General features: G+C 47.0%; 1 protein-coding gene across 1 annotated transcript in view; it reads left to right on the forward strand.

The window, feature by feature from the left end:
* The first annotated feature begins 7,062 nt into the window (after nucleotides 1–7,062).
* Nucleotides 7,063–14,055, forward strand: part of dnah9l (dynein, axonemal, heavy polypeptide 9 like) — a 31,220-nt gene continuing 24,227 nt past the window's right edge. Inside the window, exons 1-20 of the mRNA XM_068702609.1 lie at nucleotides 7,063–7,155; nucleotides 7,358–7,457; nucleotides 7,675–7,886; nucleotides 7,987–8,220; nucleotides 8,382–8,549; nucleotides 9,095–9,211; nucleotides 9,438–9,575; nucleotides 9,800–9,924; nucleotides 10,092–10,287; nucleotides 10,674–10,778; nucleotides 10,897–11,088; nucleotides 11,393–11,593; nucleotides 11,693–12,028; nucleotides 12,118–12,195; nucleotides 12,268–12,323; nucleotides 12,471–12,591; nucleotides 12,728–12,897; nucleotides 13,167–13,389; nucleotides 13,493–13,609; nucleotides 13,878–13,964. Coding sequence (XP_068558710.1) covers nucleotides 7,063–7,155; nucleotides 7,358–7,457; nucleotides 7,675–7,886; nucleotides 7,987–8,220; nucleotides 8,382–8,549; nucleotides 9,095–9,211; nucleotides 9,438–9,575; nucleotides 9,800–9,924; nucleotides 10,092–10,287; nucleotides 10,674–10,778; nucleotides 10,897–11,088; nucleotides 11,393–11,593; nucleotides 11,693–12,028; nucleotides 12,118–12,195; nucleotides 12,268–12,323; nucleotides 12,471–12,591; nucleotides 12,728–12,897; nucleotides 13,167–13,389; nucleotides 13,493–13,609; nucleotides 13,878–13,964 — 3,069 coding nt within the window. The remainder of the gene's footprint in view (nucleotides 7,156–7,357; nucleotides 7,458–7,674; nucleotides 7,887–7,986; nucleotides 8,221–8,381; nucleotides 8,550–9,094; nucleotides 9,212–9,437; nucleotides 9,576–9,799; nucleotides 9,925–10,091; nucleotides 10,288–10,673; nucleotides 10,779–10,896; nucleotides 11,089–11,392; nucleotides 11,594–11,692; nucleotides 12,029–12,117; nucleotides 12,196–12,267; nucleotides 12,324–12,470; nucleotides 12,592–12,727; nucleotides 12,898–13,166; nucleotides 13,390–13,492; nucleotides 13,610–13,877; nucleotides 13,965–14,055) is intronic.

The raw sequence follows: 14,055 nt of genomic DNA on the forward strand, positions 1-14,055 counted from the left end.
TTGGAGGAGACGCTGCAGTACTTTGCCCGGTGAAATAAAAAGGTGTTCTCTTACACAGTGCGTTGACTTAGTGAACTATATCCTGGAAGTGGTCAGCAAGGACTCAAGTTGCTGGGGTCCCCTTCAACCCGAAAGCACCAACGCGTGCACACTTGATATAGTCGGAGGAGAGCAAGCTCAGGACTTTAAAAAAAAATTTAAAAAAACACACACACACACACACACACACACACACACACACACACACACACACACACACACACACACACACACACACACACACACACACACACACACACACACACACACACGTACGTACGTACGTCCTGGGAGATTGGCCGTGCTCTCTAACCCCTTCCTGTGTATACAGACCTGGCTCTCAAATATCACTGAGTCCAGACCTTTGCAGAACAAAAGGGAGGTTTGATAAAGGAAGGGCTTGCTGGTGACACCCTTCTGCCTTTTCACCCTTCTACAAAGAGAACCCCTGTTCCTGGTGGCTCCTCCAAAAATTGACCCCACCCCACCCATCTCTTGACTCATTTATGGTTGGAGGAAAAACAACAAAGTCCATCCAAAAATGGATGGACAGGAGGGAGGGGAGGGGGGTCAGATTGGAGTGATGAAAGGGAGGAGAGGAATGTCGCAGAGTGGAGAAGGGGGTGGGGGGGGGGCAAAGAGAGAGAGAGGAACACGATGTTTAGAGCAAGAAACTGATGAAAGGGACGGAGCAGAGTCACCTTGACAGGAGAGGTCACAAACCAAACGGACTCTCTTCGTAAGGTGCCTGAGGTGTCAACAAGCTGCTTACATTTTCACACCGATACCCCCGCAATAAAACAGCAGAACTGCAAAACTGGAAAAACACATTGGCGTCGCACAAAATGTATATTATAATGGCATTTGCTCACTCTAATCAACTCCACGGATCTCAGCCAATAGTGTGTGTGTGTGTGTGTGTGTGTGTGTGGTGTGTGTGTGTGTGTGTGTGTGTGTGTGTGTGTGTGTGTGTGTCCAAAAGAGCTGGCAGCCATGCAGAGGTATGAGACAGATGTGTGTGTCGGTCATTACTGTAATCGCTCCATTTACTTCCTCTACCCTGGGAGGGACGGCTGGTCAGCACCATCTGGACACACAGACACACACACACACACACACACACACACACACACACACATGGCAACCGCCAGCCGTGGTTGGGTTTCATGGGTAGTCAGCCAGCAACAGGAGGCAAGCTTTGAGACGATCATTATGTGTGTGTCTGTGTGTGTGACAGTGTGCATGCATTTGCTATCTTTATCAACCCCCCCCCCCCCTCCTCCCCTCCCTCCCCTCCCTTGTCTCCATCATCCTTTTCTTTTTATCCATTTTTTTGCCTGTCATGGGTCCAACTGCTTCAGTAATACATGAATCTGTCATGTTCCCCAGGGACTACAAGAGAAAATGAAAGAAGAAAAAAAAAAAGGCCGCGGTGAGTAGTAAAGCAGGGACTTGTTCGAGACTCCCAGCGCCCTGAGGAGACGACGGTTGTCATGGTGTGTGTGTGTGTGTGTGTGTGTGTGGTGTGTGTGTGTGTGTGTGTGTGTGTGTGTGTGTGTTTGAAAGATACAGGGACCTCAAGCTCATCTACATGTAATTTCCTCCCCTGACTGAGGACAGGCGAGGGGTGATGAGGAGAGGAGGAGACAAGGAGGAGACACGAGAGAGAGAGAGAGAGAGAGAGAGAGAGAGAGAGAGAGAGAGAGAGAGAGAGAGAGAGAGAGAGAGAGAGAGAGAGAGAGAGAGAGAGAGAGAGAGAGAAAGAGCCCAAGCTGAAGCTCTGGACTCAAGGGCGGCAGGCTGATCGTCAAGCAACACGTAGCCATGGAAACGGCAAATGGAGAGATCGAGGAGGAGAGGAACAAGAGGAGGAGAAAAAGAAATGGAGGGTGATGCTTCAGGTTACAACTACATACAACGCCGGGAGATTCATAAAAAAATTAAAAAAAAAGGAGGATGGATGGTGATTTGCTGTGCTACATTGGAGCATATCATTACATCCACGTACAGGTGATGTTTCAGGTACAGTCAGGAGTTTAAATATTGCTCGAGGATGCGTTTCTTTCCATTTGTCCTTTTACTCCGCCTGTTTACATTACTCAGCAACGACTCTGTTCAGAACTAGCCCTGAATATTCATCGCCAACAGCCGGGCCAAGTACATATCGCTGCTCTGCTTCTGCTCCTCTGCTCCTTCATCACTCTACTCTCTCCGTCTCATTTGTAATCGGAAAGCTTGCTGCCCCTCCTCATCCTCCAAACCGGCAAACACCCTCCCTTCCCCCCCCCCCCCCCTCGTGTCTCTCCATTGGATTCCTCTCCTGCTCCACTTGTCTCCTCCCTCCCCTCCCCCCCTCACTGTCCTAAGATCTCTTTTTCTGGCCTCCATCCTTCCATCCCTACAGAGCAGAGCTGACATTGGGCATGAGGTCAGACAGAGAGATGGGCAGTCATGCTCCTGCTGTCAGCAGGCTCAAAATGGGCTTAGATACAGTGAGTGTGCGTGTGTGTGTGTGTGTGTGTGTGTGTGTGTGTGTGTGTGTGTGTGTGTGTGTGTGTGTGTGTGTGTGTGTGTGTGTGTGTGTGTGTGTGTGTGTTGAGACACCCAAGGGACACCCTCGCTAGCCTCGGGCTCTGGACAGGCAAACCCACACAAGCCTTACATACCACATGGAGGACATTCATTCATGATGCAAACACACAACATGCAGTGTGTAAAGAGTATTCACACACACACACACACACACACACACACACACACAAATATTCACTTATGCAAACAGAGCGAGGCATGGAATTATAGATTTCTGACAAGGACAAATTCTCTTGGAGAACTGCCACGGATTATTGGCTGGTATGACCAGCGTTGTGAACAATGGACATATTGTATTCAGTGCTGATGATGAATGCTGAACACTTTCATGTTAAAAAAAATAAAGACATAAACCTCCAAAAGGTCATTTACATCCATTAAGAACACATACATGAAGTGAGAAATCGCTTCCCTGAATGGCATCGAATGTTTAAAGCAGACATTAAGCCAAAGAGGAGCGATTACAGAAAATGAAGTGGCTGTATGGACATGGACATCTTGTATAATCTAATGGGAAATTGGTTAAACTGAATTTAGACTCTGTGTTTTAATACTAGAGATGAGGACATTTTACATCTGTTAAATCGTTAGGTTTTTTTTTTTTTGGACAAGCCTTATATTGAGGGGACGCTTATAACATCCATAACCCTGTGTGTGGATCAAATGTAGGACCAGAAGGTTAGCGATACACTCAAATGTCAAAAGACAATCCAGCAAAGCTTTAAAATATAAGATTACGTTCATGCATTAAGGTTAAACTCAGAAAGTGAGGGATCCTTTAAAAAGGGCAATCGTTGCCGGGGTATTTTAAGTAACACGGAGAAATGTCCCACTTTTCCCCATGTATTTATATAAATATGACATAACATGTGTAATGGGATGTCATGGCTGGGGTCACTTTGGATTACATTTGAGGGAGTCCGTCAGAAACATTGTACCACACTGCCCCCATGTGGTGAAGCTGCACATTGATTAGAAGCAAAGACCTCTTCTATACTCCATTTGGATGAATTTGACTAAAAGAACTTTCTTTTTGTTACCAATAAAAACACTTCCATACAACTGAAAACCCGTATACATGCATCATAATTGTAATAGCGTTACCTGTCCTGGAGGTGTCCCCGTGGTTGTGGTCTTCCTCCTCGAAGGCTCAGGTTGCAGGGTAGGGTTGCAGGCCACACAGGCTCCACAGAACAGCCCATACTGCTTTGTAACAGTGTCAAGTTAACCTTATCCATCAAGGAGCGGAACCTTCTTCTTCTTTCCAGCTGACAGCCCTCAGAGCCGGAGACGAGGGAAGGAGCATTAAGCTGGGCCGGTGGAATAGAGCGCATCATTGTTACGATTGGGGAAACATCCTGTTAAGAGCTTGGGAGCGTTTACCTATTATCTGACTCCGTGTGATTCCCTTTTCCTAGTTTCACATCCCCTACTACACACCGGATCAAGCAGTAGTCTTATTTATCTTTCCCGCCAGCTGAGTCGTCATGGCTGAGGCCACCGGCGCCGGCAGTAACAGCGGAGGTTTGGGCAGCGGAGGGGCCGGAGGGGCCGGAGGAGGAGTGCGCGTCACCCAGGAGCCCCCTCTCAAAGCCGGGGTGGTGTTGTCGGATGAGAGGGTGGACTTCCTTCGGGAGCAGGCCTTCTGTGTGCTGCGCGTGAAGACGGATAAGTGGAACCGCTTTATTGGAGCAGAGGAGAACCAGAAGATCATACTGGATTTCCTGGACCACATCTGGACCAACAGGCTGCTGCTCTTCACTGGACCTGGAGGGACATTACACGCAGGTGATGCTCAGGTAAGAAACACACACACACACACACACACACACAGGTAAATCAACACAGGTTTATAAAACGTGAAGGCACCTGCTGTGTCATTCTCTTTTCTTTTAAGTCAATTTTGTGGGCAAATTCAATTACGGTTATAGCGTTGAGTAAATATTTAAACGGCGTAGTTCATCTATTGCTTTCTGTATGCACAGTGTGTTTGAAAGTATGTATACTAATATCGCAGAGGTAAAGATACTGTGCATACATACAGGCCGGCTTACGGTGAGTCCCGTTCACATTTCTGCTTGCCCCGGGTGGCATGAAGACGCTGTTAATTAAAACATAGGCAGCAGCACAACCTCCTTAAACAAACACCGCCATGCACCCACAATTAGACAATAAAATGTGCATTTAGCTATTAGACGAGACAATATGTTGACATGCAGAGGTGTACATTTGGTCTCCTACGCTCCATCTAACACACCCGTCCTTTGAAATAAGTCACTGCTTATTTCTAGTGCTTTCAATGCCGTTGAAAGCATTCCTACTGTGTTTGCGTCTGTGAAGACGTCCCCGCCATGGAGGACCAAGCTACTGTGTGTGCTGAAGAAGGGCGTGAAGAGAATTGCCAGCCAAGGATTCAGACACCAAATGCGGCTGGGGGAAGTGCCTGGATACCCCATGGAGCACCTACCTGTTGTCATCTCTGAGGTGGGCTTAGTGTGTGTGTGTGTGTGTGTGTGTGTGTGTGTGTGTGTGTGTGTGTGTGTGTGTGAGGGGTATGAAGATGTTGGGGTTTCTCCAACTGCTGGCAGAAGAAAAGCAGGGGGACGCATGGTGGGTTGTGCGACACGTGAGTCTATGTGTGTGTGTGTAACAGCTCGTGTGTCACTTGCCGCGCCAGGTGCTAGTGTGCGTGCTGTCCAACGGTCTGAGCCACGAGGACTGGCTGCGGGTGGTGTCCGATGACATCCACAGGCAGCTGGAGAAGCTGAGGAGCAGGGTGGTGACAACGAGAGGCCGCGCGGAGGGGCGAACCCTGCTGCCCCTGCCGCTGTGTGTGGAGAGGTCACGGCCTCTGGACATTGCACTCGGGTCAGTGTGCGTCCGCGTCGGCTAACAGCGTAGCTTGATGCGTGTTTTCCCTTTGCGCATTTGTGACGCAAAAAAACGGTGCGCGTTCATTTTTGAAAATAAAGATTATCTACTTGTCTTTATTCCTAGTTAAAAACACATGTTGGTAAAAGCCATATGATGCTACTAACCGCATTTCCAGATTCGTTAAAAGTTCTTCCAGTCAGCTTGATCTTAACCCGACCATGGGCACATCCCAAGTTTCTTAACTGTCTTGTTCCTCGCTCCTCGATCTCCGAGGAGCCATGAGCGAGGACGCACGAGGACGCACGAGAACAGACTTCCGGGAGGTGTTTTAGGGGCCGACAGACACGCCCCTTCATTGTTCATAAGTTATAAAGTTGTTTATAAGTTAAGATCGGACTGATCTGATTTTCCTAAATATCACTGGAGTTTCAAACTCAAGTTTTATATTTGATTAGTTTTCTGATATACATGTTCATTGTTGGTCTGAACAACAAAAAGGACCACAAACAACTTTCTTCATATATTAATAGGATTGGTCTTTCCATGATCTGATATTTCCCTCAATAACTTTTTGTATGGATACAATTAAAGTCAGAGAGAGCTGGAGAGATGAAACACTTTTTACATCATTTATCATCATTTTCCATTCAGTCATGTGAAACTGAGTCGGGTTAGATGAGTTATATCATTTCAATTTCCCCCCGAAACATTAAGCCTAATAAATGAATTCCAGTATTCAAGAGAAACCATAATCATATTCTGGGTTATTTATTAATTATGTCATCAATTTCAAAACGTACAGACGCAAATAATTCATAAATAAGACAAAAGATTCCGTCAGTAGAAATCGGTCCTGCGCTTTAAAAACACAGGATCACAGTATAAATACTCAATGCAGTTGAAAGGAAACATATCTTTTCTGGCAGCGTCTTTATTAGTAAAAGTACAGCGATCATGTGAGCAGACACAAAACTCTGTCAAAGGTCTCTACAGCCGATCCCGCTGTAATCAGCTGATCCGCCATCATCAGAATCAGACGTCACTTCGGAGGAAAGGACGTCTCGTATCGCTAAAAACACACTTCCTCCTTTCCTCTCCTCGCATTGGTTTCCTTGCGTCTCTCCATGCGTCCTTTAAGAGACTTGGGATGTACAGAGTGGTGCAGGGGTGACGTGTTTTTGTAGGCCAACGCCGGAAGTAAGCGCTGCACTGGCGACTGAACACAAAGTATGCAAAAATATGCTAATATAATTGCAATATATTAAGGGAAGACGCCCCATTCATAGGGCAAAACTTCCCAAGTTTACATTAAGGAAAATAGTCTTTGCATTACACGTTTTCTGAATCTGTAAATGTTGGCTGTGTCAAACTAGTAAGCATTATTTAAGCTGACAGTGATGACGCTACGAGAATAACGCTTAAGTCCTATTCGTCCGCTCTCCGTCTTCCCTCAGCCCCTCCGGTTGGCCGCTGGACCACGGCTTGTTATACTCTATAGAAACTCTGATAGTTCAGTGGTCTGGACAGATATGGAACGTCCTGAAGAAAGACTCTGGGATGGCGCTGCACCGAGGAGACCACCCAGGCCCCGGCGTGGAGCTCCAGTTTTGGGCCACCCAGAGGGAAAACCTGCTGGGCATTCAGTCACAGGTAGGACACTGGCTGTGTGGAAGCGGGCGGGGCTGCCAGTCAATACCAAATGCAGTTCTTAAAGTGCCAGTAATAGTAATAATTTACACAAATAACGTAGAATTAACATCGGAGGTGTTATTAAAGTTCAACCGATTGTTCAGGTGTGCCTATAATAAAGTGACCACTGAGTGTAAACGCTACGAATTTTTCACGTCTTCAGATCCAGAGTCCCAAAGTGGAGCACATCATGGAGATCCTGAGACGAGTCAAGAGCAGTTACTACTCCTCCTTCAAGGACGTTTGCCTCAAAGTCAACGAGGGTAGATTGCTCCTCGTTCAGCGGCGCTAATTCATGATTCTCCTCATTCTCTATCAACCTCTGTGTTAATATGTGCTGCTCCTACATTCATACAGCTATTGTTCATTTTTATTTTTGTTCCTTAAATACAAAAATAACGTGTGTTTTTCTATGTTATCTGAATTCTATACATCTACTCTATTGAAGCTTTGCCTTGCGTTTTTTGGTGTTTATCGTAGCGGTGCTGGAAGCAGAGGACATAGACCTGTACCTACGCCCTCTCAGGAGACTGATCAGCAGCCTAGAAGAGAGGCGTTTCCCGCAGGTCGACGCTCTACTGCCTCCCCTTTTCCACACACTCTGTCTCATCTGGAGCGGCTCTCGGTACTACTGCACCCCGCAACGAATGGTGGTCCTCCTGCAGGAGTTCTGCAACCTGATCATTGAAAAGGTACAGCGATGCATCTCGATGTGAGTGTGTGTGTGTGACAGAGAGGGAGACAGAATATCTCTCAGTGATATTCTCAACGTGATCGTGTGTCTGATTCCAGGCCGTTGCCTACCTCATCCCGGAGGAGCTGTTTAAGATGGAGCTGGAGGAGGGGGTGGAAAGAGTCCAGATAACCATCTCGGTTCTGCGCTGCTTCAAGCACCTGTTTCACGCTCACCGGCGGCGGATCCCAAAGTATCACCGACACGGCCAGGCCATCAAGCCGTGGGACTTTCCGGCTGCGCTTGTGTTCCAGCGTTCAGACCGCATCATGGAAAGGCTGCTCATGATCGAGGTGCATGTGTTGACAATCATACAGCTCTGTTTGTGTTAGAAATATATATTTTTATATACATATATATGATGTGTATACATAAACACAAAAAGTGTTTTTTTTTTTGTATCTGATTACCTCTGTCCCTAACCTATCCATTGCTTTTCTTCTCTTATCTGTAGGAACTGTTTGCAACAGCGCTGGACTTTCTGAAGCTGGAGAAGGTTGAACTGGGCGGGTCCAGAGGGAAGGTCCTCAGTGAGATGGTCTTCAGCATGAGCGAGGAGTTTCAGGACCGCTGGAGGGCCCTCAGGGAGAGCAAATACGACCCCCTGGACTACGCCGACGACGTGAGGCCCACGCTTGTGCCGAAACTGTTTTGCTGCAGTCGCTGTTGATGTCCCACTGCTGTGTCATCGGTGAACCCAGAGGGGCTGTGATTCACAGCAATTCATAAGTGGCATCGGCAGGCACAGCCGAATAATGCGGAGTAACTAGTGATTAGATGTTATTTCTGTTATTTCTCTGCCCCGCGGGACAGTAATTGAAAACTAGCAAAGCAAAGTAGTTACTAAGCAACACGCAAGAATCGGTGACAGCAGTAATTATCAGTCGGTGCATCAATTTGATTTAATTTACTGGATGTTTTACAGCTGTTTTTCAACAGCTGCCAGTGTGACTCAGCCAATTAAAACTGGAACTGAATCAATAATTGATCTGTGTTGTAATATACTTTTTTTTGCAGGTGTGTGTTATTCCAGCCAATATTGACCAATGCAGCTCTAAATTACATAATAAACATTGCCTAGTAATATAAGGGGACTCACAGTTTTGGAATCGGGGAAAGGGACTGACGATATCCATAACCTCCCGTCTAACGCCCTCCTGTGTCCAGGATTTTGTGCACCACTACGGGCGTTTCGTCGAGCAGAACAGAGATTTTGACCAGAGGCTGGGAACTGTCCTCAATCTGGCCTTCCAGCACTCCAAAAACCTGAAGTCAACCTTTAAGGTTTGTCTTTGACACCATGTCCCCTTTTTAAACAATCCCATTACTGTGTTTGGGGATATGCTTCCATGTCATTCGGGGCAAGAGGCGTTGATCAGTTACACTTTTGGAATTTCAACCTGTTGGTGGCTTAGATTCAAAATCCAGGGACTCTCCTAAAGTAATATTCTTGGACATCGTACTACCTCAAGGTCTAAAATTAACTGCAGTGTTTTTGTGTCCCATCTAGTTGTTGAAGATTTTCAGCACCCTGCTGGAGAGACCAATGATCCACCAGCTGTTCTCTCCTAACTACAACGTGTTGTTGGACATGTTCAACCGGGAAGTAGACCACTGTCAGTTTATACTTGATCAACACAGAGAACAGGTAAATATTCTCAATGCCTTAGAGATCTGAATATTGACGCACTTCCTTCAGAGTATAGAAAAACACAGCCAGACTTCAGCCAGCTGCCTCGATGCCATAACGTGGATGTCTTTGAGTTTAATATGACACACGCACGTGTGTCACGTAGTGCTACGAACGTATTACCTTAAAGCGATGAACGCGACTCAGTCCTCCGCCAAGTTAAGTCGACCTTTGTGTTTCAGCTGCGATCCGGCTGTGCCGTCCTGGGGAAGAATATGCCGTCAGTGGCCGGAAACCTCAAATGGTCACAGGAGCTTCGGAACCGCATCCTCTCCAATCGTAGCAACCTCTGCCAGCAGGCCCATATGTACGGGACCAAACGCACTGGCACGGGTCCAGACCAGGACCCTTTAGCTGCATGTCATCCCCTGTCTCTCCAGAGAGAGTCTTTCTCACTTTCCAATAAATGTAATAAGCTGTGTTTTATGTTGTCCTTGGCTTTTTTTCCTCCCTTCCTCCCTCTCTCCCTTCCAGGCCCCTGGGCTGTGCTGAAGCAGACGATGTCCTCCAAAAGTGTGAGCGTGTTCTGGAGGTTCTGGACCGGCATGATGAGGAGCTGTTCTCAGAGTGGACCGAGGGCCTGGAGGACATCTGTCAAACCCACCTAAAGGAGCCGCTGCTCACACTGGACACAGACACAGGCCTGTTCCGGGTCAACTTCAGTCCTGCAGTAAGAAGCATGGAAGATGCAAATCATGTAAATGATAACCACAGTATATATGAACAGATGAGGAAAATCACAGAATGCACTCAACATCAAATCAGAAAGAAATAAGAGAAAGTGAAAAGTTCAGCCGCAATGAATATGTATAACCAGCAACATCAACATCAGGCACTATAATCCAGGGCTTAACAATGTATCTGATGTACTATGAGAGCATCGGATATGTGTGTGTGTGTGTGTGTGTGTGTGTGCGTGCGCTTTGTTTCAATGTTAATGAGATGCTGATCCTATCTATTCAGAGTGTGGCTGCATCGTTCTAAAGGAAAACAAAACAATTCACTGCACTTTGGCTTCATCTAATTGTCCTCCTGTCTCTCGGTGCCTGTCCCCAGCTGACATCAGTGCTCAGGGAGGTGAAGTATCTGGGCATGCCGAAGAACCAGAACATTCCCGAAGCGGCTCTCCAGCTCTACTCCAAACGGGAGAGACTCTACATGGTGGGTGACACTGAGCTTCAGGCGTCGCATTTGGATATAGCGTCAAACTTGACCTGTGATACATGTTGAAAAAAGACCAGAGTTTAATAAGTGGTAACAATGCAACGTATCCCTGTAGTACACGCAGACACTGACCTCGGTGACCCAATGGTACAACCAGCTGCACAGCACTATCCTGGCTGTAGAGCTGGGATTGGTGAAAGATGAGATGGACGCGACGAAGCGACAGCTGGATCCGGCCCTCCGGGAGCTGAGCTGGGCTCAGGACGACCTATGGGACTACATCCAGAGCACCCGAGACCTGGTCAAGGTACTGAACATTTCTTGTGTATTCTAAAAGGAGATATTTCCAGATCCTGTCCCAGTTGTATTCTGTGCTGAAATATAACAAGTTAGGCTCTATTTGAAAGTTGTTGTTCAATAGCGGTATCAACAACTGCAGTGAAACTGTTGCCTGCCAATGTAGCATGAATCCTGGCGCTGTCCTGATGTGGTCCAAGCCAGCTTTCCTCAATTATAGCAAACACTCATCAAACAAAAAAGCAACATGCAGCTGTCGACTGAATGGATTATAATTACCGGTTGTAACAGTTTCTCTCTTTTGCCGTTTCCAGAGCATTTCTAGTCGTGTCCAGAAGAGTAAAGCTAACGTGGAGGCGGTCCAGGCCCTCATGGGGAAATTCAGTCATCGTGCCTTCATCACCAGAAAGAGCCGTGGTTCCAGTCTCCTCGTCTTCTCTGACATTGATGAGAGTGTTTCCAAACAGCATGCTCTCATCACTAGTACAGGGGAGGAAATACACGAACTGCTGCAGGTATATCCACCTTACTCTTGGTGCTGGAGAGAAGAACTTCATGATCTTGTATTCATATATATATATATATATAATTATCCCTTTTCCACTGTGCTCCAGGAAAGCCAGTCTCTGCTCGGCGTCTCAGACCTGGACAGCAGTGAGTGGCGGGCCTACACTGACTATGTGGACCGCATGATCCTGACGGGCTTCTCGAGTGCGGTACGCTGCTCGCTGCAGTACCACATGGACAACACGGATGCAGCCCAGCACATTTCACCGCTGTTTGAGGTCCAGCTGGTGCTCAACAGCAACGAGATGACCTTTGAGCCCTCGCTGGACTTCAGCCACGGCGGTAACTTCTACGATGTCGTGGATAAGATGGTAGCCAACATCACCAACGTGGCGTCCTTCATTCCCAGAGTGGCAAAGCATAAAGGACTGGATAACTATCAGGTGCCGTACAGATTAGATTATACATTTATAATGTATGCACACCCAACACAGGCCCTTGTCACGTGCCGCCTTGTTTCTTTATCTTGCAGTGCGACATAAATGAAATGGAGGATTTGTCCGAGATGTGCCACATTATCCGCTCACGGACACGCGCCGCTATCGCTAAGGTAAGCGTAGCGTCCGCTCACGGAAGCTCCTATGTGACGCTTACAGTTGTAAAAAACGCCGTTGCTTTTCAGGTCAGAGAGTATCAGGGATCGTTTGCCAGCTACCGCTACCTCTGGACTGATGACAGGTCAGAAGTGTTTGGCTCTCTGTCGGTTTTTTACTTCTATCGAATTGCTTTATTACCGGAAAAATACACAAATAAACAAAATTCTAAATATCCTTAATATGGATATTTGCTAAAGGAAAGAATTCCTTTTTACATCAACTTTCACAGGTCTGAATTTATGAGGCAGTTCCTGCTGTACGGCCACATGTTGAGCACAGAGGAAGCCGAGCTGTATGCCGACTACGAGCTGAAAAAGAACCCCCCCACCCTGGACAACTTCAAAGAACAGGTGCGCTTCACGTTTGTACTTCGAACAGCCGTCAACCTCCAGTGACTTTGACCACGGTGTTAGTGTTTTTACGGAGCCGGGTCAAGTCGTCTCTGGTCTTTGTCCGTGAGTCACTTGCAATCGTCCCTCATTCCAGATCAACCTGTTCGAGTCTCTGTATGTGCGAGTGAGCGAGATGGAGGACAGCAGGGTGTTTTGCGGCTGGCTACAGCTAGACATCAGACCCTTCAAGCACACGCTGATGAACGTCATCAAGAGGTGGAGCTGGATGTTCAAGGAGCACCTGCTCAACCACGTGAACCAGAGGCACGCAAACACACTCAACTGTTCATTCCTACAAGAACAGATTACAAAATGACCTGAAAATGTAGAATTGTAAATGAACTCTGCTTGCACAACTGTTTTCTGGTTGTGATCTATGACCCACAATGGCAAAAACAAGTGCTTAAAGCAATCTGTTTGACTAAGGGGATGTAGTAGTTACTGCGAGAGATTCTTTTTGTTTCAAATCTTCATTGAAGTTGCTTATTTTCCGTGCCTCGCTTGCATCCTCCTCCTTCCTCTCTCCCCTGCAGCGTCAGAGAACTGTCGTGTTTTGTCCAGGACACGGCCCATGGTCTTTCCAACAAGGTGTCAGATGGCGACTACGCCGGCCTCGTGGACATCATGGGACACCTCATGGCCATACGAGACAGGCAGATCAGCAACGAGCAGCACTTCAGACCTCTCCAGTCTACCGCTGAGCTCCTCAAGACCTACGAACAGCAGCTGCCAGAGAGCGTCTACACGCAGCTAGAAGTGTGAACCGATGCACAAATTGCACACATTTCCATGAGTGCCGGCGGATACACGCATTCATCATTTACGTTACGTTCTCCCCCTCTATTACCACAAACCACAGGAGCTGCCAGAGAAGTGGAAGAGTCTGATCAAAATTGCGTTCACGGTCAAACACGAAGTGGCGCCACTACAATCAAATGAAGTTTCAGTTATACGCAGAAAATGTGTCCGGTTTGAGGTGAGGCTGTGTGTGTGTGTGTGTGTGTGTGTGTGTGTGTGTGTGTGTGTGTGTGTGTGTGTGTGTGTGTGTGTGTGGGGTAGGATGTCAACCTCTCACAGAGAGCTCAATATCTGAAATCGTCTCACTTTCTTTCCTGAATTATGTATGACTACCCCCCCTGTGTGCACAGTTATAGATGGAGAGATGGAGACAGATATGCAGAGTACCTGCAGCTTCAAAGAATTCTGAATGTGCAGAGGTTTTTTTTTTTTCTTCCATATTTTAGGTCAAGCAGCATGAGTTCAGGGAACAGTTTCGTATCGATCCAATCTTTAAGACCAATGTGGAGAAGCAATATAAACTGATTGACAAGGTGAGCACTGGGAGACTTTTACCCACCTATTCAAAAAGTTTAAAAGTCATGCTTTGCAAAGCAGTGCCTTAAAGTGTGTAATAAAAATAAT

The sequence above is a fragment of the Cebidichthys violaceus genome, unplaced genomic scaffold (genome assembly GCF_023349555.1).
Source record: "Cebidichthys violaceus isolate CVI_PGR_0920_01 unplaced genomic scaffold, fCebVio1.0.p SCAF_87, whole genome shotgun sequence".
Lineage (NCBI taxonomy): Eukaryota > Metazoa > Chordata > Actinopteri > Perciformes > Stichaeidae > Cebidichthys > Cebidichthys violaceus.